Below are 21,322 nucleotides of genomic sequence, written 5' to 3'. Positions count from 1 at the left end.
AAACAGCTGAATATACATGACTGGAACTTAAGAAAAAGATGTAAAGTAAATAATTGGGGTGTCATCCGAGCAGAGGTCAAGGACACGGGTGAAATTTCCTAGGACAGTATGCAGGAGGAGAGGGGCAGACTTCCCAGAACAGAGTTCTGGAGAACACCACTGAAAGAACCGCAGGTGGTGGTGCTGAAGAGCGGCCTGCAAAGGAGACTGATACGTTAACTCTCTCCAAAGAGAAGCAGAACAAGAAATATCAAGGGAAGAGAGCAGTTCACAAAAGAAAGAAAAGTTAACCAGGTCAAGAGTTGTTGATCTTTAACTGTGTAAGGTGATAGGAGGAAAGCACTTAGCAAATACAGGGTCACTGGTGACCTTAACAAACACAGTTTTGATGGAGTGATGAGGGTGCAAATCAGATTACAAATAGGCTGAAGAGTCAAGGGGAATGAGAAAGTAGAGACAGGATTCCGATTATTACTTTCTAGCATCTTGGTTATGAAAAGGCTTAAAATTCTGCAAAAGCAAAATCTAAATCCCTTCTCAGGCCTGGAAGACCCTTCAATGACATGATTCCTACTGACTTGTCCAGTTTTAACTCCTACCACCAAAGCCAACCCCTACCTACATGTATTATTAAGGTTTCCTGAACATCAATGGTCCTTCAAACATCTTCCTCACATGCACTGCTCTTACAATTCTCTCACCATCCTTCCATCTGCCAAGTACCAACTCATCCTTCAGGTCTTAGTTCCTCTGTGGGAAGACTTCTCTAATCGATTGCTCCTAGGTCAAGTAAGGTTTCATGCCCCTGATTTAGTATAGCAACCAATTTGCTGAATGGTTAATGTCTGAATGCCCATTTTCCTCTTTCATTCATTCAACAAATATTTCTTGAGCCTCTACTATGTGCCAGACATTCTGGATGTAGTGGTGAACAAGGAAGACAACACTCACATCCTTACAAAGCTGACACTAGCAGGTGAGACAGAAAACAGTGGTGACAGATAAGAAACTTTCAGACAGAATGCTGTGATATGGAGAAAATTAAATAAGATGGAAAGAGGAACATTTCAATAGGCTAGTCAGGATGGACCACTTGAGCAGATGCTTAACTGATGAGAAGGAAGAATCCATGCAAAGGCATGGAGGAAAAGAGCTCATAGGAAAGATACAAAGGGTGGGAATGGATTTGACTTTTTCATGAATGGCAGGCAGGACAGTGTGGCTGGAGCACAGCAAGGGGGAGGGCACTAAGAAAAGGCTGCAAGGCCAGCCAGATGGACAGTGCCAGATACAAGGCGGCCTTGGGGAGGGGGGTCACATGAAGGGGTTTGGATTTATCTCTAAAGATGATGGGAGATTTTCCCAAACATACTTTCTCTCAGAGCATGAATTCCAGGGCTCAGGCCCTAGTCCTTAGCAATCACCTCCCTTTTTCCCACTCAATGCCTACTACACAGCTGGATGTTCATAAACATTACCTGCCTGAATGATTTTGAATTCTGGATGCAAAGTAAAAATTGTATCAAAGGGCAATTCTATGCCATTTCTATGTGCTTCACTTCAGAGTCAGCAGATGTCTAGATAACAATTGTATGTAGAGCTTGTACTCGGTACCTATCTCAACATTTTTTAAGATGCCAGCAAAAGATACATTATCTTGCAAAAAACAGTAAACCAATTTTGGACAGGTACATTCCTGCCTAGTCCCTCTAAGTTGAATCTTTATCTTTAGTAGAGGAACTAATAACATTCTAACAGAGCTTGCCAAAACCTCAAGGGTGTGTGAAGAAGTGCTACAGACAGGCTGTCCTTGTAATTCAGCATGTGTTCCTCCACAGTACACTGGCAAATCACCACTGCTGTGTGAACTGGCATTCCTGCCCCTGGCTTCTGAGACACGTGGCCTGGAACTGCTCTGTTTCCTTCCCACTTAGCTCAAGGCTCAATATGCCAAATTAGGCAATATATGACCCAAACAGAGCCATTCCCTGGCTATTCCTAAACTATCTGATCTAGTGAAATCACAGTACTCCTCATCTAATACTTACAATTTTATGTTCTCCCCTCTGCTTGGAAAATGACTGTGTCACACATTTTTAAATTCCCCACTGCAATAACAAACAGTGAGATCACTCTCATCCAGGTGGTAAGAATCATGTTCATGCCACATATCTACCAGGTGCCAGGCACTGTCTCTTCCACAATTCTATTGTTTTGATTGTATTTTATATTAATTGCCTATCCTAACCATCCAAAAGTAGTGATGGCAGGATGGAAGAGAAAGGGCAATTCTATTGGGAGGAAAGGCTGAAATCCCAAATCAGAGGCGATGTTTAGGAAGCTGCAGGCATATGGGCACCAGATCAGTGGGGTTCAAGGATCTTAGGATGACATGTTAAGGGATTTGGACTGAAGTTATTTTAATTTATATTAATGGCATTACTTTTAATTTTGACATGCTGAATTTAATGTTCCAGACATAGCAGAAATATATGTGCTATTTAAGTCCTTCATTTCTTCTATCACAATTTTATAATTATTTCTTAAATGTGTATCTATATACACACATGTGAACATTTCTTCAGTACTACTGTAAACAGAATCTTTTTAAAATTTTCTAGTTGTATAGATTTCGCTAAAGGAAACAATATGTTTGTCTTATATTCTATAATTCTGTTGAACAATTTTCTGGATGATCTTTGGGATTTTTCTGCACACATCAGTTTAAAAATTAACTTTTATTTCTCCATCTTTCTCACATTTAGCTGTCACTATTTTCATATTCCACTTTATTATTGCATGTTTTTAAAACATGATATCAAACAGAATAGTAATAAAGTTATTCTTATGCTGGTTCTATTGCAGAGCTTATAAAAAATTATTTTGATTTCTTCAAACAGCTCATACAACTCAATAACAATGAAAAACATCCAACTGAAAAATGGAAGACCTAAACAGACATTTTTCCAAAGAAGATATACAGATGGCCAGCAGGCACATGAAAAGATGTTCATCATCATTAATTATCAGAGAACTGCAAATCAAAACTACAATGAGGTACCACCTCACACTGGTCAGAATGGCCATGATTTAAAAAGTCTACAAATAAATGCTAGCAAGAATGTAGAGAAAATGCTCCTACACTGTTGGTGGGAGTGTAAATTGGTGCAGCCACTATGGAAAACACTACAGAGGTTCCTCCAAAAACTAAAAATAGAGTTGCCATGTGATCCAGCAATCCCACCCCTGGGCATATATTCAGACAAAACTATAATTCAAAAAGATATGTGTGCTCCTATGTTCATATGAGCACTATTCACAATGGCCAAGACGTGGAAACAACCTAAATGTCTACTGACAGATGAATGGATAAAGAACACGTGGTACATACATACAACGGAATACTACTCTGCCAAAAAAAAAAAAAAGAAATAATGCCATTTGTAGCAACATGGATGGACCAAGAGATTATCATACTAAGTGAAGTAAGACAGATAAAGACAAACACCATATAATAGTCACTTCCATGGAGAATTCTAAAACAGGACACAGATGAACCTATCTCCAAAACAGAAACAGACTCACAGACATAGAGAACAGACTTGTGGTTGCCAAGGAGGTCGGGGGGATGAGGAAGGGACAGATTGGGAGTTTGGGGTTAGCAGATTAAAACTTATTATACATAGAATTGATAAACAACAAGGTTCTAGTGTATAGCACAGTGAACTATATTCAATATCCTGTGATAAACCAAAATGGGAAAGAATATGAAAAAGAATATTCAATGAATCACTTTGTTGTACAGCAGAAATTAATACAACATTGTAAATCAACTATGTGAAATTTGCTCAGTCCTGTCCGACTCTTTGCTACTCCATGTTGAAAGTAACAAAGACTTTTTGCTACTAGTAATACTGTACTAGTAGCCCACCAGGCTCCTCTGTCCATGGGATTCTCCAGGCAAGAATACTGGAGTGGGTTGCCATTCCCTTCTCCAGGGGATCTTCCTGACCCAGGGATTGAACCCAGGTCTCCTGCATTGCAGGCAGGCTCTTGACCATCTGAGCCACCAGGGAAGTCCTACTCATACCTTAATAAAAATGAATATAAATTTTTTTCTTTTATTTCTGCTCTTTTTAGATGAAACTCTATTCTTAATCTATTTTTAGAGTTTTTGTCAAGAATAGATGAATTCTGCTAAATGTTTTTGATGTCTCAGGATAATTACATGTACTGTTTTCCCTACTGATGTCAGATACTATGCTTTGAAAAAAAAATAGTTTTTCTTTATTTAGACCGGAAGTTGCAAACTTCTTTTGTAACAGGCCAGAATGTAAACATTTTAGGCTTTGTGAGTCATATATGGCCTTTGTCCCATATTTTTGTTTCTTTTAACAGTGTTTCAAAAATGCCAAAACTCTTATTAGCTTGTGTGTTGCCCACAAACAGATCAGTGGCAACAGGACTTCGCCTATAGGCTATAGCCTGCCCAACCAGCTCCCAATTCCCTTTCCTCCTCTCCTCCCATCAAAAATGGGTTATTAAGTGGCTATAATACTAAGAGTATTATGTCACAACCCCAGAAAGACTTAAGGTGGTACCTAGTAGGCCCAGAGATTGCACTCATCTCACATGCTAGTAAAGTAATGCTCAAAATTCTCCAAGCCAGACTTCAGCAATACATGAACACTGAACTTCCAGATGTTCAAGCTGGTCTTAGAAAAGGCAGAGGAACCAGAGATCAAATTGCCAACATCTGCTGGATCATCGAAAAAGAGAGTTCCAGAAAAACATCAATTTCTGCTTTATTGACTATGCCAAAGTCTTTGACTGTGTGGATCACAATAAACTGGAAAATTCTGAAAGAGATGGGAACACCAGACCACCTGACCTGCCTCTTGAGAAACCTGTATACAGGTCAGGAAGCAACAGTTAGAACTGGACACGGAACAACAGGCTGGTTCCAAATAGGAAAAGGAGTACATCAAGGCTGTATATTGTCACCCTGCTTACTTAACTTTTATGCAGAGTACATCATGAGTAACGCTGGGCTGGATAAAGCACAAGCTGGAATCAAGACTGCTGGGAGAAATATCAGTAACCTCAGATATGCAGATGATACCACCCTTATGGCAGAAAGTGAAGAAGAACTAAGGAGCCTCTTGATGAAAGTGAAAGAGGAGAGTGAAAAAGTTGGCTTAAAGCTCAACATTCAGAAGACGAAGATCATGGCATCTGGTCCCATCACGTCATGGCAAATAGATGGGGAAATAGTGGAAACAGTGGCTGACTTTATTTTTCTGGGCTCCAAAATCACTACAGATGGTGACTGCAGCCATGAAATTAAAAGACGCTTACTCCTTGGGAAGGGAAGTTATGAGCAACCTAGGCAGCATATTAAAAAGCAGAGACATTACTTTGCCAACAAAGGTCCGTCTAATCAAGGCTATGGTTTTTCCAGTAGTCATGTATGGATGTGAGAGTTGGACTATAAAGAAAGCTGAGTGCCAAAGAATTGATGTTTTTGAACTGTGGTGTTGGAGAAGACTCTTGAGAGTCCCTTGGACTGCAAGGAGACCCAACCAGTCCATCCTAAAGGAGTGGGTGTTCATTGGAAAGACTGATGTTGAGGCTGAAACTCCAATACTTTGGCCACCTGATGCAAAGAGCTGACTGATTTGAAAAGACCCTGATGCTGGGAAAGATTGAGGGCATGAAGAGAAGGGGACGACAGAGGATGAGATGGTTGGATGGCATCATCGACTCAAAAGACATGGGTTTGGGTGAACTCTGGGAGTTGGTGATGGACAGGGAGGCCTGGCGTGCTGCGGTTCATGAGGTCGCAAGGAGTCGGACACGACTAAGTGACTGAACTGAACTGAGTAGACCCTGTTAGCCAGACAAAAGTAGAGTATTACTAAAAATTTTAAGGGTGTTTTTCCACACAAGCGTTACATGCCCAAAGTAGAAATCCGTCTGAAAAACAGAAAAAGGTATGTTAGAACACCTGCCTAGCTGGATTTCACTGGATGAGTGACTGCGAGTGCCTCCTCTCACTCTCCCTTGTTGAATACAAGTATGTATTGTGGTTAACTTGTTCCTGTCTCATCACTGTGTACAGGGTGTATGGGGGTGGATAATTTGTCTTTTTAGTTCACGAGTCTCTCAGTCAAGAAAAGCTGCTACTAAAGTGCTGCACCGGGAAGCCTAGAGTGCATACAGAACTGATGCATATCGTGAGCTCGTGGACTTCGGATCGGACGCCACGAGGGAACATTACTCTGAGAGTCCTGGGAGGGAGTATGGGAGAGACGCTAATAATCATGGCCAGAGGGAAAACACTATGGTAGATAAAACATGGCCACAAGTGATTTCCTCCCATCAAGTGCTGGAGTCTGTGTTCTCATCTTTTAAATCTGTGCTGGCCAAGTGACTTGCTTTGACCAACAGAATGTGGCAGAAGTGAGATTATATGACTTTCTTCAGCCTCCCCCTGAGCCTCTTGGAGTGCTTCCATCCATGGAAAGAAGCGGAGACTAGCCTTCTGAAAGACGAGAGGCCACATGGATGAGAACTGAGGCAGCCGGCCAACAGTCCCATCCAGCAGCCCTCAGTCTTCTGCCAACCAACTGCACATTTAGATGTAATCCCTGCTGACACCATAAGGAGCAGAGGTGGTGATCCCAGCTGAGCCTGTCTGAACTGCCAACCTCACAGAATCATTAGCAAATAAATCATTTTTTAATGCAGCCAATTTTTTGAATTGTGGTTTGTTACATAGCAATCAACTGATACACTCACTGCTCCTGTCTACTAGCCTAGGTGTAAAGGAGGTAATGCAATGGTTTATCTACTGCTGTCCAGTGGCTACCATTTCCACTGTGATCACACTCCCACTCTTCCAAGAAGTAGGAATGTCAGCATCTGCTATGCTCCCTCATCCCTGTTAGACCAATCATACACAGATAAATTCTGGCATATGTGTAAACAGAATCTGTAGATCTAGATGTAGTAATTTAAAATCCATTCATTGTTATTACCTTTACTAAATTGAAAAGTTTGCATTATTCTCCAACTGAAACAATTCTTGCTAATAATATTGTCAGTGACTGACTTGTCAAATCTGAAGAATACTTTTCATTGTTTATTCTCTTACTTAAAAACCTCCCTAATATTTTCAGAATGAAATTAAGATTCCTTACTATGGTAGACTGACTTACTATGGTAGAGCCAACTCTTTAAAAAAGACCCTGATGCTGGAAAAGTCTGAAGGCAAAATGAGAAGGGGGCGGCAGAGGATGAGATGGTTAGACAGCATCACCCACTCAATGGACATGAGTTTGAGCAAACTCAGGGAGACAGGGAAGGACAGGGAAGCCTGGCGTGCTGCAGTCCATGGGGTCACAGAGAGTCACACATGACTGAGCAACTGAACAACAAAACTACAGTAGACAAGGCTTGCCATCAGTTTCCCCACTAGCCCAACCTCCACATGCAGCCTTTGCTTTAACCCTCCTAGGAGATTCTTCTCCAGAGCTCAGTGTGTTTGCATTTGCAGTTCCTTTGGTCTAATGCCTCCTCCCCCTTTACACTGCCAATTCCTGTTTACACATGTCAATCTGTCTAAGAAACATTTCCTGAGGACTCGCTCCTTTATATGCCCCAATAATTTTACAGTTTGTCATCCTTAAAAAACAAAATTTGTCCATCCCTTCAAAAGCGCTGAGTTCCTGGTAAAGACATCTCTATTCTTCTATCTCTGTATGTAGCACAGGTGCTAGAACATAGTAGATACTGTTGAATAAACCAGTGAATGAACTGTGTAGCCACAGTTTTAAAAGTCTGATATTTTCCAATTAAACTTACTTTATGTATTATGATGGTAGGCCAATTATATAGTACCACATATTAAAGAAACAATACTACAAAAATGTAAGAAGACGAAAGTATTCTCTTACATATAAAATAGCAAAGGTTAAAGAAACCCATTATATTTTTAAAACTATACTCTGTTCATAAATGTATAGCCTGTTCTTGATATTTTACTCAGCAAAATAATTAACAACGTTATAGAACATCCACAAAATGTGAATAGGTATGGAAACTATATAAACTGGAAATTTTAAAAGCAGAATGTTATATAACACATGGTTGTGTATTCTAGTTCAATTTTGATATATTTTTTTGGTAATAAATCATGTTATTTTTTACTCATTACATTAGAATTAAGTGATATATGTCCATGATTAGGGTACAGAAGAAATTAGAAACCATTACTATCAAATACAACATAGAAATAAATCACTTTTATGTTCGAAGAGATCTTTGAAGTCATCCAACTAGATGTATTTATGTTACTGATGTATATTACATTACTAATGAGGATACTGAGATCTGGAGCAATTGGGTCACCAAAGCCACCATCTAGATGATACTGATACCAACATTAAAATCAAGGGTAATTGTTGTTTTTTTAGGCTGGGCAGTTTTCAAGTTTCCAGTCTGTTATCTTTAACCATTAATAAGATTATATTTTTTCTATTTAAGTGTTTTTCCCCTAAGAATAAACAGATTAACATTTCTGTATATGATAAACTATGACCAAATTGGGTTTATTCCAGGAATGCAAAGTTAGTTCAACATTTAGAAACCATCAATGTAATCCACCTACATTAATAGAAAAAAATAATACGATAGTGTCAATAGGCACAGAAAAGGTATTTGACAAAACCTAACATTCATTCAGGATACAAACTCTCAACAAACTGGGAATAAAAGAGAATTTCCTTATTGTGATGAAAGGCATCTGGGAAAAATCTAGAGCTAACATAAGATTTAATGGGGAAATACTGACTGCCTTTCCCTCAGGCCAAACACAGGCAGGCTGTCCACTCTCATCACTTCCACCCACCACTGTACTAGAAGCCAAGGAAAAACACAAGACAATGAAATAAAAGGCATAAAAATTTGAAAAGAAGTGAAATCATTTATAGATGACATGACTGTTTACACAGAAAATCCTAAGGAATGCACAGTAAAATTTCAAGATAGATAAGTAAATAAATTCAGTAAAATCACAGGGCACAAGGTCAACATACAAAAATCAACTGTATTTCTATGAGCAGCAAGCAGCAGAAAAATAAAAATTTTAAATGCCATTTATAATGTCATAAAAGGGATAAACTATTTAGAACAAATTTACCCCCAATTACATAAGACCTCAATACTAAAAACCACAAAATACTGTAGAGAAATTTGAGAGGACTCAAACAAAGAGATTTATATCATGTTCATGGATTGAGAAACTCAGGACTGTTAGCATGTAAGACGGCCATTTTCTTCAAATTGATTTCTGGATTCAACAACATCACAACTGAAATCCTAACAGGCACTTTGCAGAAATAATAAGCTGATTCTAAAATGTATATGGAAAGGCAAAGGATCTAGAATGTTCTTCAAACATTTTGAAAAAGAACAAATTAGAGAACTTACACCATTTAATTTCTGGAATTACTATAAAAGTTACAGTAATCAGGACAGTATAGTATTAGTGAAAGAAATTACAGAGTAGAAGAAGAGTTTAAAAATAAACTATAAATATATGGTCAATTGGTTTTTAACCAAGGTGGCAACGTTTTTCAGTAAGGGAAAGAACAGACTTTTAAGAAGAAATGTTGTAGAACAAATGAGTGGATGGGCAGAAATGAACCATAATTCCTACCTCAAATCATATTCAAATATTAATTCAAAATGGATCACAGACCTAAAAGACCTAAAAATAATAACAAAAAAGCCCCTAGGGGGAAAAACATTGGAGAATATCTGTGCAACTTTGGGTTTGTAAGACCAAGATTTCTTAGACAAGATATGAAAAGCACTATTCACAAAGGGAAAAAATTTGCTTTCCTAAAGACACTGTTGAGAAATGTAAAGGCGGGACCGTCCTGGTGGCCCAGTGGGTAAGATTCTATGCTTCCACTACAGGAAGCACAGGCTCCACCCCTGGTGGGGAACTAAGATCCTGCATGCCTCACAGCTCAGCAGGGAAAAAAGAAAGATATGAAAAGACAAGCCACAGAGAAAGTATTTGCAATTCAACAAAGATTTTTATCCAGAATACATAAAGAATTATAACAACTGGATTATAAACAAATAACCTGAGTTTTAAAATGAGCACAAAACTTGAACAGATATTCACAAAAGAAGATATACAAACGGACATTAAACACACTAAAAAGTGCTCAACATCATCAGTTGTCACAGAAATGCAAATTAAAATTGCAATGAGACACTGCTTTACATTCACTCAGAACGCCTAATACTAAAAAAATTGGCAATGTCAAATATTAGAGAGGATATAGAACAACTGGAATTCTCATACACCACTGGTAGGAATGAAAATTCTCATACACCACTGAATGAATGAACAAAGTGGTAACCACTTTGAAAAACAGTTTAGCAATTTCTTATACTGCTAAACACCTACCCTGTAGCTGAGCAATCATATGCCTGGATATTTATCCAGAAGAAATGAAAATATATTCACACAAAGACATTTATAAGAATATTCACAGCAGCTTTATTCACAATAGCCAAGTGTAAACAACCCAAATGGAGAAGAAAATGGCAACCCATTCCAGTATCCTTGCCTGGGAAATCCCATGGACAGAGGAGACTGGTGGGCTGTACAGTCCATGGGGATCACAAAAGAGTCAGACACAATTTAGCAACTAAAGAACAACAACAAAACAACCCAAATGGTTAAACAACAGGAGTATGGTTAAAAAATTATGGTATATCCATACAACAAAGCACTAACCAGAAACAAAAAGTAATGAACTACTGATTTAAGCAACATGGATGAATCATCTCCGAGACACAAGCGTACACACTGCATGATTACATTTATGGGAAGTACTAGAACAAGCAACACTATACTTAGATGTTAAAAGTCAGAATAGCGGTTATCTTGCAGTGGGGGAAGGGGAGTGGCTGAGTGAAAAGGAGTATGACAAACTTTTCTAGGGTGGTGGAAATTTCTAACCATTGGTTTGGGTGGTGGTTATAGAAGTTACATATTTGTCAAAACTTACCCAACAAAATACTGTGCATTTCCTATACGTAAATTACGTATTAATAAAAAGTCTGCTTAATTCCTTATATTAAATATCTGTTAATAAAGCAGAAGTATTGCAAGGATTTAAACTGCCTTTTCTCCAGAGTATCCAAGAAGTGTTTCAACATATGAGAAACAGATAAAAGCTAGTTTCTCCTGTACAGCTTTGAATCCAGTGCTTTGATTTCATCTTAAATGATTAAATCTTACATAGTTAAATTCCCCTTAAAGAGCCTAAAGATCATTCTCCATTTTCTGGTTTAAACAATTAAATCTTGGGAAGTCTTATTTTTTAAATGGCTATTCATTAATATTTTATTTTCACTCTTCTTCTACTGTCCCTACCACCATTGCTACAGATATTCCAAAAAGTGAGTAACTAGGGAGAAAGAAGACATTAAAAAAATATTGCCATAGGAAAAAATGTTGCAATTATGAGTTGAATGAGTTCAATCATTTAATGGGCTTCAGATGGTAAAGAATCCATCTGCAACGCAGGAGACCCAGGTTTGATCCCTGGGTCAGGAAGTTGCCCTGGAGAAGGGAATGGCAACCCACTCCAGTATTCTTGTCTGGGAAATCTCATGGACAGAGGAGCATGGCAGGCTACAGTCCATGGGGTCACAAAGAGTCGAACAGGACTGAATGACTTTCACATTCACATTCAATCATTAAACAGTACAGTGAAAGATACTTCACAACTCAAAAGAGAAAGACAGAAAATAGATCAGTGTTTGCTGAGGGCCAAGGCGGATGGGAGGGACAGGGAAGTAATGGCTAAGGGCACCGGGTTTCTATTTGAGGGGGTGAAAATATTCTAAAACTGACTGTGGTGACAGTTGCATTTCTGTATGACTACACTGATCTTCTCTGGTGGCTCAGATGGTAAAGCGTCTGCCTACAATGCAGGAGACCTGGGTTCAATCCCTGGGCCGAGAAAATCCCCTGGAGAAGGGAATGGCAACTCACTACAGTATTCTTGCCTGGAAAATCCCATGGACGGAGGAACCTGGTTAGGCTACAGTCCATGGGGTCGCAAAGAGTTGGACACGACTGAGCGACTTCACTCAAAAACCACCAAGTCGCACATATGAAATAGATTAATTCTTTGATATGTAAGCTATATTCCAATAAAGCTGGCATTTAAAAAAGCTACTGAAAGTTTGGGATTATATTGGAATTTACAGAGCAATTTGGAGAATAAAATATATTTATTATATTGACTTTTTCCCAGTACATGAAAATTATGTAGTTCCACCCTTATTTGGGTATTCTTTAGTTTCTCTCAACAACATTTTATAGTATTTTATAGAGAAATCTATATATAATTTATCAGATTTATTCCTGGATAACTGGTATTTCTGATGCTATATAAGTAGTATCTTTAAAAAAAGAGAGAAAAAACACAGAATTGTTCTAATGTGGGGTAAGAAGATAAACAGAGCATGATATGTATACTAAATCATCAAAATTTTGAAATATAAAATCACTACATGTGGTCTAACAAATCATTTTTTATTTTAAAATTTATTTATAGAAGCCATACAAATATTTAAAAATTAAATTCCATTTAGTCATATTTGATCAATCACATTAAAAAAAGAATTAAATTACATAAACCTATATAATGTTATAAATCAATGCTACCTCAATAAAAATATTGGAGAAGAAAATGGCAACCCACTCCAGTGTTCTTGCCTGGAGAACCCCAGGGACGGGGGAGCCTGGTGGGAGGCCGTCTATGGGGTCACACAGAGTCGGACACGACTGAAGCAAATTAGCAGCAGCAGCAATAAAAATAAATTAAATTTAAAAATATATAAACTTGAAAATGTTCTGAAAAATTCCATGACAGGTAGATACCACAGTGAACAAATACTTCCTGATTTATATTGTTAGGTTTCTTAGCTTATAGTGAAAATAGCCGCTTTAATTTTAGTATCTATATTTACCCAATATATATATTTCTTAGCAAAATGCTTTCATGACAAGGAAATTTTATTTTACAACAGTTAAATTTACACTTAAAGTGTTTAAAGCTGTCTATCATACTGGTGCTATAGAGTGTTTATTATCCTTTAAATTTAAATTAATTGAAATATTATTACCTAACTATGTTAGTTAGTAGATGGTGAAAGCAGATGGTGGGCTTTTCTTTCATAAAATAAATATTTGTTTTCTAATCAAATGAAATAGATAAAAATTGCATTTAGGCTTCAAGTTAACCTTGTCTGAGTTAATGTTTCCAGATCTCAGTCTTTCATCTACAAAAGGAGGTTAGATGAAAACATCTCCATAGTCCCAACTAGCTTTAAAATTCTGTTAATTCTATAAAAAGGAAACAGCAAAATACCATATGGTCTTACCATTGTTTAAGCAAACACAGTAATGTACGAAAACCAGATGATTTAGTAATTATTAGTTTACACAAAGGATTCTGTATTTTCACCCCAGAATTGGCACATTCTCTAAATATAATTTACACTAAACTTTAAAAAAATATACCTGATACTTATTCAAAGTACAAATGCAGATTTTTCTGAATCATGATCTTATCTCTACTAACATAGTTATCTCACACTGATATTAAAATTAAAAAGCATAGTGTATATGAAAGCATTTTAGAAAAAAGGTTGTTTATAACTGTAAGATATTTTAGACATTTTGGAAAGTATTCAAATAAACAGTATGTTCATAAATGGAGTTACTTTTCCTTGTCTGAGTGATGTGAGAGACAGGACTTTATCTCAAAAAGACTATCAGAAATTATGCAACCTAGAAATTACTTATCTATAATTAAAATTTACTGATTAAAAAAAATGATTTGATATGAAAATGTTACCTGATCAATGATAGAATTTAGCTTCGTAAGTAACAGAAATCCTCGGCCATGGACAAGGTATTGTCCGAGGGTTGCCATGTGGGTTTCCTCCTCTTCTTCCTCCCTGGCCTCCACTCTCTGGACCACTGCATTGCAAAGCCGGTTGACATCAGTCAGAAACTCACGTGCCAATGAGTTACTGTCAGTGCTCATGACCGAGCTATAAAATAAATATTACATAAAAGATTAGAAAAATAAAAATGTTGTATAAAACTATTAATATGTGTTTTTGTTGCTATTTGTTTTTAATTGAAGACTGACTTTAAATTATTGGGCATTGGTACCTAACCTTATAATCTTTTCAGACACAGTTCTGATCTAGTCTGCTGCTAAGTTGCTTCAGTCGTGTCCGACTCTGTGCAACCCCATAGACGGCAGCCCACCAGGCTCCACCGTCCCTGGGATTCTCCAGGCAAGAACACTGGACTGGGTTGCCATTTCCTTCTCCAATGCATGGAAGTGAAAAGTGAAAGGGAAGTCGCTCAGTCGTGTCCGACTCTTAGCGACCCCATGGACTGCAGCCTACCAGGCTCCTCCATCCATGGGATTTTCCAGGCAAAAAGAGTACTGGAGTGGGGTGCCATTGCCTTCTCCTCTGATCTAGTCTGGTACTCCTTAAATATTCCTGCATGGCAGAAATCAGTCCTGGGTGTGCAATGACTGAGAAAGCACGGGTAAGTCACAGGGCTGGGAAAGAAAACACTAGTGGGTGGTGGCGGCTAAAGTAAATGCTGACTTCCTCTCTAAAATGGCCTCACTCTAGAATAAAAATAAACCCATTACTTATAAAATACTCTTGTTGTACATATTTTGAAAGATAAATGGATCTTTAAAAATATAAACTGTTTTTCACCTGACAGAACCCAAAGACGCTGACATCATTCTGTAGGTTTTGAGGCTGTGCACGTTTTTTAATCTTACCAGAGGAGACTGGTAGAAAGTAAATAACCAGGAAACACGGAAAATTCATCAGATGTAGTACTGACAATGCACATAACTCAACTGAAGGGCTGACACTGTGAACAGCTATGACCAAGTTCATTCAAGGGTACGCAAGAATACAACTCTTCCACAAATGCAGCCCACTGACTATATAAGACATCATCAGTTGCAAGGCACACTGAAACTTTAGAAATTTTAAAAAATGTGAAAAACAAAAAAACTGTGGTAATAATTAGGGCCTATCTTCTAGAAATTAAGATAATAGAAATTAACATGAATTTTTAGACAATTGATGAGGAAATAAGTTCAATCTCACTTCCTAAACACATAAGATGCCATGTCAGTAAAAACAATTATATGCAGAAACATTTTTCCATATTTAAAAATGTATATAAAATACATACACAGTTACATATATAGGGTATCATATATAAATGATCTATTACCTGATTGTTTCATTTAGATAGTTCAGAAATCTCTACATGAACTCTTTCTCTGTTTAACAGCTGTATGCTTACTGTTTTTAATACATTCCACTGCATGTGTATTTTACATATAGTACATGTGTTTCATTAGTAGATGTACTATAACAATGTAGTCAATTTGTCATTGTTGAATATTTAGGTTGTTTCCAGCTTCTTACTATCATAAACAAACTGCAATAAACACCTTATAATACCTGCACATTTATCTTATTATTTCCTTGAAGTAGAAATTACTGTTATATATTTCTGTTAGGTTTATTCCAGGTGTCGTATAGTTTTCATCATTATTCTGAATGGGATTTTATTTTCCATTATATATTCTACTGCTAAGTCGCTTCAGTTGTGTCCGACTCTATGCGACCCCATAGACGGCAGCCCACCACGCTCCCCCGTCCTTGGGATTCTCCAGGCAAGAACACTGGAGTGGTTTGCCATTTCCTTCTCCAATGCATGAAAGTGAAAAGTGAAAGTCAAGTCGCTCAATCATGTCCGACTGTTAGAGACCCCATGGACTGCAGCCCACCGGCTCCTCCATCCATGGGATTTTCCAGCAAGAGTACTGGAGTGGGGTGCCACTGCCTTCTCCATTATATATTCTAACTAGGATACAAAACTGGTATATAAGGGGCCTACAGGAAGTAGATTTATTTTGAGATATCCAAACCTTACTCCTATATCCAAACTTCCTACTGAACTCTCTTATTGATCTTCTTGGAATTTCCAGATCTAAAACCGTGTCAACTACAAATTACAAAAAATGTAAACTTTTCCATCCAATATGCACACACTTTTCACTCTTCTAGCTGCATTAGTTATTAACAGCACTAGCAGAACAACACTGGCAGGGGGGCACTTCTGCCTGGCACAGTAAGAAATACTTATTTCTTCCCACACACCTAATAAGAATGCTGAATTTAACTGAATGTTTTTCAGCCATTCTGAATGCCAACTGAAAAGATGATTGCATGGCATTTTTTACAGATTTTTTTTTGGAACATTTCAAATGCCTGGAAAAAAACAAAGATTCTATAACATGAGATTATAGCAAATACTCAGACCTCAGATCTAGCAAGTATTAACATTAAACTATGTTCAGTTCAGTTCTCGTGCTGGGGGGATGGGTGTATGCATGTGTATGTGTGTAGAGAAATCAAACCTTATAGTACAGGAAAGCTACACTCCACCCATACCTCTTCCACCTCCTTAGTTGTTGTTTTATCATTTCCATATATATTTTTATAATTTTGATACATCATAGTCATAACATATTTAGTATCATTTATTTTTAAAACGTATGCACCTTTTTATAACTTTGCTTTTCCCTCTCAACATTAAGTTCATTCCTTTAAACCATTGCGCAATGAGCCACAGTATGAATAAACCATAATTTACATGTCTAGAAAGTTTAGGTATTTTCACTTTGGGTTTAAATTAACGTCATATAACTATTAGTTTCAAAGTCTTAGACTGAATCAAGTATTTTGGCTGTTAATATATGTTACATTAAATACTCACCAATCTTTCAACACTTCTGTAACATTTAGGGTCTTTATAATTTGAGTTCATGAACTGGACGAAACAAATATTCTTAGAACAAAGCTACACCTACCAAAAAAAAAAAAAAAAGGCAGGATAAAACAAAACAAAACAGGATAACCATTAATGGCAATAGCTAAACACAAATAATTTTAAAAATTAAAAATCTGACACAAAAACCAGAGGCTAGTCTTCATATTTGATGTATGAAACAGCCAACAATTTTTTTTAATCTCAAGAGCACACTAAAAAATGCCTGTAGCTTTAAGAATGGGATCTTGAGAGATGAAGTCTTGGAACATATTTGATAGGTACAAGACAACCTGATCACAGCTCCCTACACCTCCTCTCCCAACTCCTAACTTATAACCTCCAGTAAACCACTATAAAGGAGGAAGAATTTGGCATCATCTGTCTTCTTAATAATGAAATCTAGAAGGCAGTAGAATATCATCTATATACTACGACAGTCAAGTTATTACTTTCCTGTAAAAGATATTTGAGGATACATGAGAACTCAGAAAATACTACAGCCAACAAATGAATAAACCACCACCAAGTTTCCTACCCTTTCTGAATTTTTAAAAATGAATTAATCGCCTACGTATAACACAGTGAAGGCTATTTCTAGAATATCAAAGGATAAATTCCTACTTCTGGGATAGCAAGAAGATGCTTCTCTGTAGTTTTCTCCTTTGCTATAACTTTTACCTTTTACAGGCAGAGGCATGAAAAATATTTTCTTATTATAGTTATAAGGCAAACAGTAAGGTTTCTTTTGAACCACAAGCTTTTAAAGTCAAAATGACCTTTAATTGCTTAAAATGCTCAAATCTAGAGCATTGTCTTGAATTCCGTTCAGCTTGACAGACGGTTCTTGTACTACACACTATTCTAGGCCCTTGAGAATAAAGTAGGCAGGAAATAGGACAGAACTGCCCTTAGACTACACAAGACTTTGTGTGAATTAGGGAAAAAACACTTTTCCTAGGATGGTGCAGCCCATGGCACACAGCTACCAAAGCACAGACTGGATCTCAGTCTTACTTGCCCACTCCACTGGCCAACCACCAGGGCATCAACTGCTCCATCAAACAAGAGAGTCCTGGAGTGGAGTCTCAAAACGCCTTCCATACCTGCTCCTACTGTATCATCCTTATATTTTTAACTCTAAAATTACAGACGAGGAAATCACCTATCGAACGATGAGCATAAGGAGGTAGTGTATAAATTGCTCTGACTATTGGCACCCTGTAGCCTGGATTACTACAAGATGGAGCCATTTATCTCAGATGCTAATACGATTCCAGCTAACTCAGGCTGGCTACTAGAAGTGAAAGTTGCCAGAAAACTGGATCCATCTGTTTCTCTTACTGAGAGACATTTCCAGACCAAGCGGAGGGACTTTTTAATGCTCTTACAAAGCCCCTGACATGGTTTATTTATCTCCATATTGTACACGGTCCAGCTTGGATATCCATCCAAAATCATAAGCCCACCCACCACAACAATGAGCTGTGTCCTCCTGCACTCTGCCTCCTGCACTCATTATTCACAGCTGTACTTTGACTTTAAAAAAAATCACTCAATATTATGCTAGGTGTCCATAAAGTATGGAAATACAGTTTTTTAATAAATTGAAAATGTGCCTTTTAGAACATTACATGTTTTTGCCCCTGTGTAGCTACTTATCTGATGACTATCTTACCTCTTAGGTAACAAGTTCCTTAAGGCCAGGGACCCTGTCTTGTTACTTTTTGTACTTTATAGCAAAAATGCCAAATTTCAAATTCATCATCATTACAATTTTCAACTTATAACTATTGTTATAATGTCATAATAAATAAAACTTGCTCCCAACAATATTATTAGAATTTTTATACTCTTAAAATTTTACCATAAATGAAATGAATCCTAGCAAAATGCCTATAATCATATAAATGACCTTTTCAGAAAAACAAGAGGTTTCATTTTCTCTAATTCAGCAACTAGCAAAGTGTAAAATATAAAATAACCAAAAAAAAAAGCAAACAAAAAACTGACAGTGTATCAGTTATAACTTCTGGTTTTATGTCATTAGAAATGACATAAGTGTCATCATCAGTATGCCATTTAATTAAACAAACATTTATTGAACAGTTACTATACACCAGCTATTATTTTTGACACAAAAAGAAAAATCCCTTTGCTCATGGATTCTAGTGGGGCAGAGACAGAAAAAATAATGTAATGCCAGTGTAAAACAGAATAAGGATACAGAATGACAGGAAGGCTACTTTAGATAGGGTTGGCAGGGAATGTCTAAAGAGGACATTCTGAGCAAAACCCTGAATGAAGTAACAAAACAGTCCATGTAAGTACCTGGGGAAAAAGTATTACAGGGCATTGAGACTAGTGTATATTTGATGCACCAGATACTGAATACAAGAGAAAAAAAGAAGTTAGATATTACTACAGAAGTATGAAAAGTCACTCACTCTTACTTTTCAGGGACTGAAGTAAGATGTAGAAAGAAACAGGGGTGTTCCTCTGGAACGGTCTCTCCCGAACAGTGGAAGGCTCCTTCCTGCCCACCCTCCTTTCCTTGCCTAACCTCCAAAAATTTTTTTTTAAAAAAAGAGAGACTACCAAGTTTTTTTTAAGGCTATGTGAGGAACAGCCCAGATCATTTATACATAAGACTGTTTGGGAGAGAAAGTATAATAAAGTTTACCCTTAGCTCCGTCAAGTCTGACAGGTCTCTTAAGAAGCAAGTAAAGGGTATCAGGTAGGCAGCTGGATATACCAAGCGGGTTCAGGTGGGAGGCTGGAACAGGTGAATCAGTTTGGGAGTTATCAGCATGCAGATGCATTTTAATGAGATAATATGGATGAAATAACCCAGAGGAATGCCATCTGAAAGAACTTTCTGAAATGATGGGACTGTGGCTAGTGGCTAGAGTACTCAACGCAGGGGCGGGGGGCGGGGACCCAGAGAATGAGTGCAAGTGGAGCAGAGAACAGGTTCTAGGACTGAGCCCTGGCGTTTACATCACTGAGTTAGGGAGATGAAGAGATTCCAGCATAGGAGGCAAGGAAGGAACAGCATGTGAGGCAGAAAAAATTCAGGAGCATGGTCCTTCCCAGAAACCAAGTGAGGAAAACCTGAAACAGGAAAGAGTGATCAACTGTGTCAAATACTGCTGAGAGGTTGAGTAAGATGGAAGTGGGGAACTGACCATTGGATTTAGCAACACGAAAGTTACTGACAACCCTGTCAAACAGTGTCTTAGTGGAGTGGCAAAGAATGGCGCAGAAATGGAGGCAAGGTGTTAGAAAACCCTTTAGAGGAGTTCTGTCAAAAAGGGTAGCAAGGAAATAGGTGGCAGCTTGAAGGGGACTCAGGATAGGGGAATCGTTTAGTTTTTTAAGAAAAAAAGATATTATGGCATGTTTGTAAGCTATCATAGCATATTCATGTAGCATGTTTCTCCAACAGAAAAAGGAAAACAGATGAAAAGCTACAATGAGGAGATAATACCAGCAACAATGAGGAGGCAAAATAAAGAGGCTCCAATGTGCAAGCAGAAGGAACAGTGCACTTGAGTCAATGGAGTAAGAAGCATGACAGAGTTCACAAGTACAGATGCAGGAAGACTCGTGTACCTGGCAGTAGGAAGACCAAGATTTGGAGGCTTCTATTTTCTCAGTGAAATAAACCACAGGGTAATCCAGCTGAGAGTGAGAAGTGGGAGGTGTTAAAGTGATGAGTGGAACAGTGTCAAAAGCAGCAGCCTCTAAGAGATTTCCCACACAGCTGCAGTAACTAAAATCAAGTTCCGCTGTTCAATAACTGTACCTATACTAGAGCCCAGCTCTCCATGTATCCCCCAAAACAGAATGATAGAACAGATGACGTCAAATACCTCATGGGATTCTATGTATATTACAGCTGCAGCATTCTCTTGATCTGCACATGTACATCCCTATCAAAAGCAGAAACTGGGTCATCTGCATGAATTAGTTTTAGAGACTCTCCTTAACCTTTCCTGTCCATCTATTCTTTCTGTAAACATTTGCAAATCTTTTAAAATGATCTTTAAGAAGCTTTTGTGGAGATAACTTCAAACTCATTAAGTCTATGCAATCTACATTCTTTTTTATAATTTTGGAAGTTTATTCCTCACAATCTTCTAAAAGTTTTCAAATTCACTGTAATAACTCAAAGATTACCAGTTGAGCAATGACATTAACAAATTTTCTCAGAATCTGAACCTGAGGTGTGAATTCATTTAGAACAACCAGAGGTTCTGGTACAATCTCCTTCTCAATCTTGGGCTTACATTTTCTCCTATTATTCTTCTTACTTCTACCCTTATTAAT

At 37.6% G+C, this 21,322-nt stretch overlaps 1 protein-coding gene across 10 annotated transcripts in view; it reads right to left on the bottom strand.

The window, feature by feature from the left end:
- The window catches only part of LYST (lysosomal trafficking regulator), a 176,208-nt gene that overhangs the window by 130,928 nt on the left and 23,958 nt on the right, over positions 1–21,322 (bottom strand). For 8 of the 10 annotated variants that reach the window (XM_086382815.1, XM_086382818.1, XM_086382819.1 and 5 more), the window contains exons 2-3: positions 16,940–17,029; positions 13,959–14,157 (exon numbers count right to left, since the gene is read on the bottom strand). In XM_086382815.1, the coding sequence (XP_086238941.1) occupies positions 13,959–14,150 (192 nt within the window). In that variant the 5' untranslated portion in view covers positions 14,151–14,157; positions 16,940–17,029. The remainder of the gene's footprint in view (positions 1–13,958; positions 14,158–16,939; positions 17,030–21,322) is intronic. The other 2 variants (XM_086382817.1, XM_086382820.1) reach the window with 1 other exon arrangement.

This window comes from Bos grunniens, chromosome 28 (genome assembly GCF_055505025.1).
Source record: "Bos grunniens cultivar Pamir isolate PY7600 chromosome 28, Bosgru_T2T1.0, whole genome shotgun sequence".
Classification (NCBI taxonomy): Eukaryota; Metazoa; Chordata; class Mammalia; order Artiodactyla; family Bovidae; genus Bos; species Bos grunniens.
Note: the sequence above shows the minus strand (reverse complement) of the source record. Positions and strands in the feature narration are given on the sequence as shown.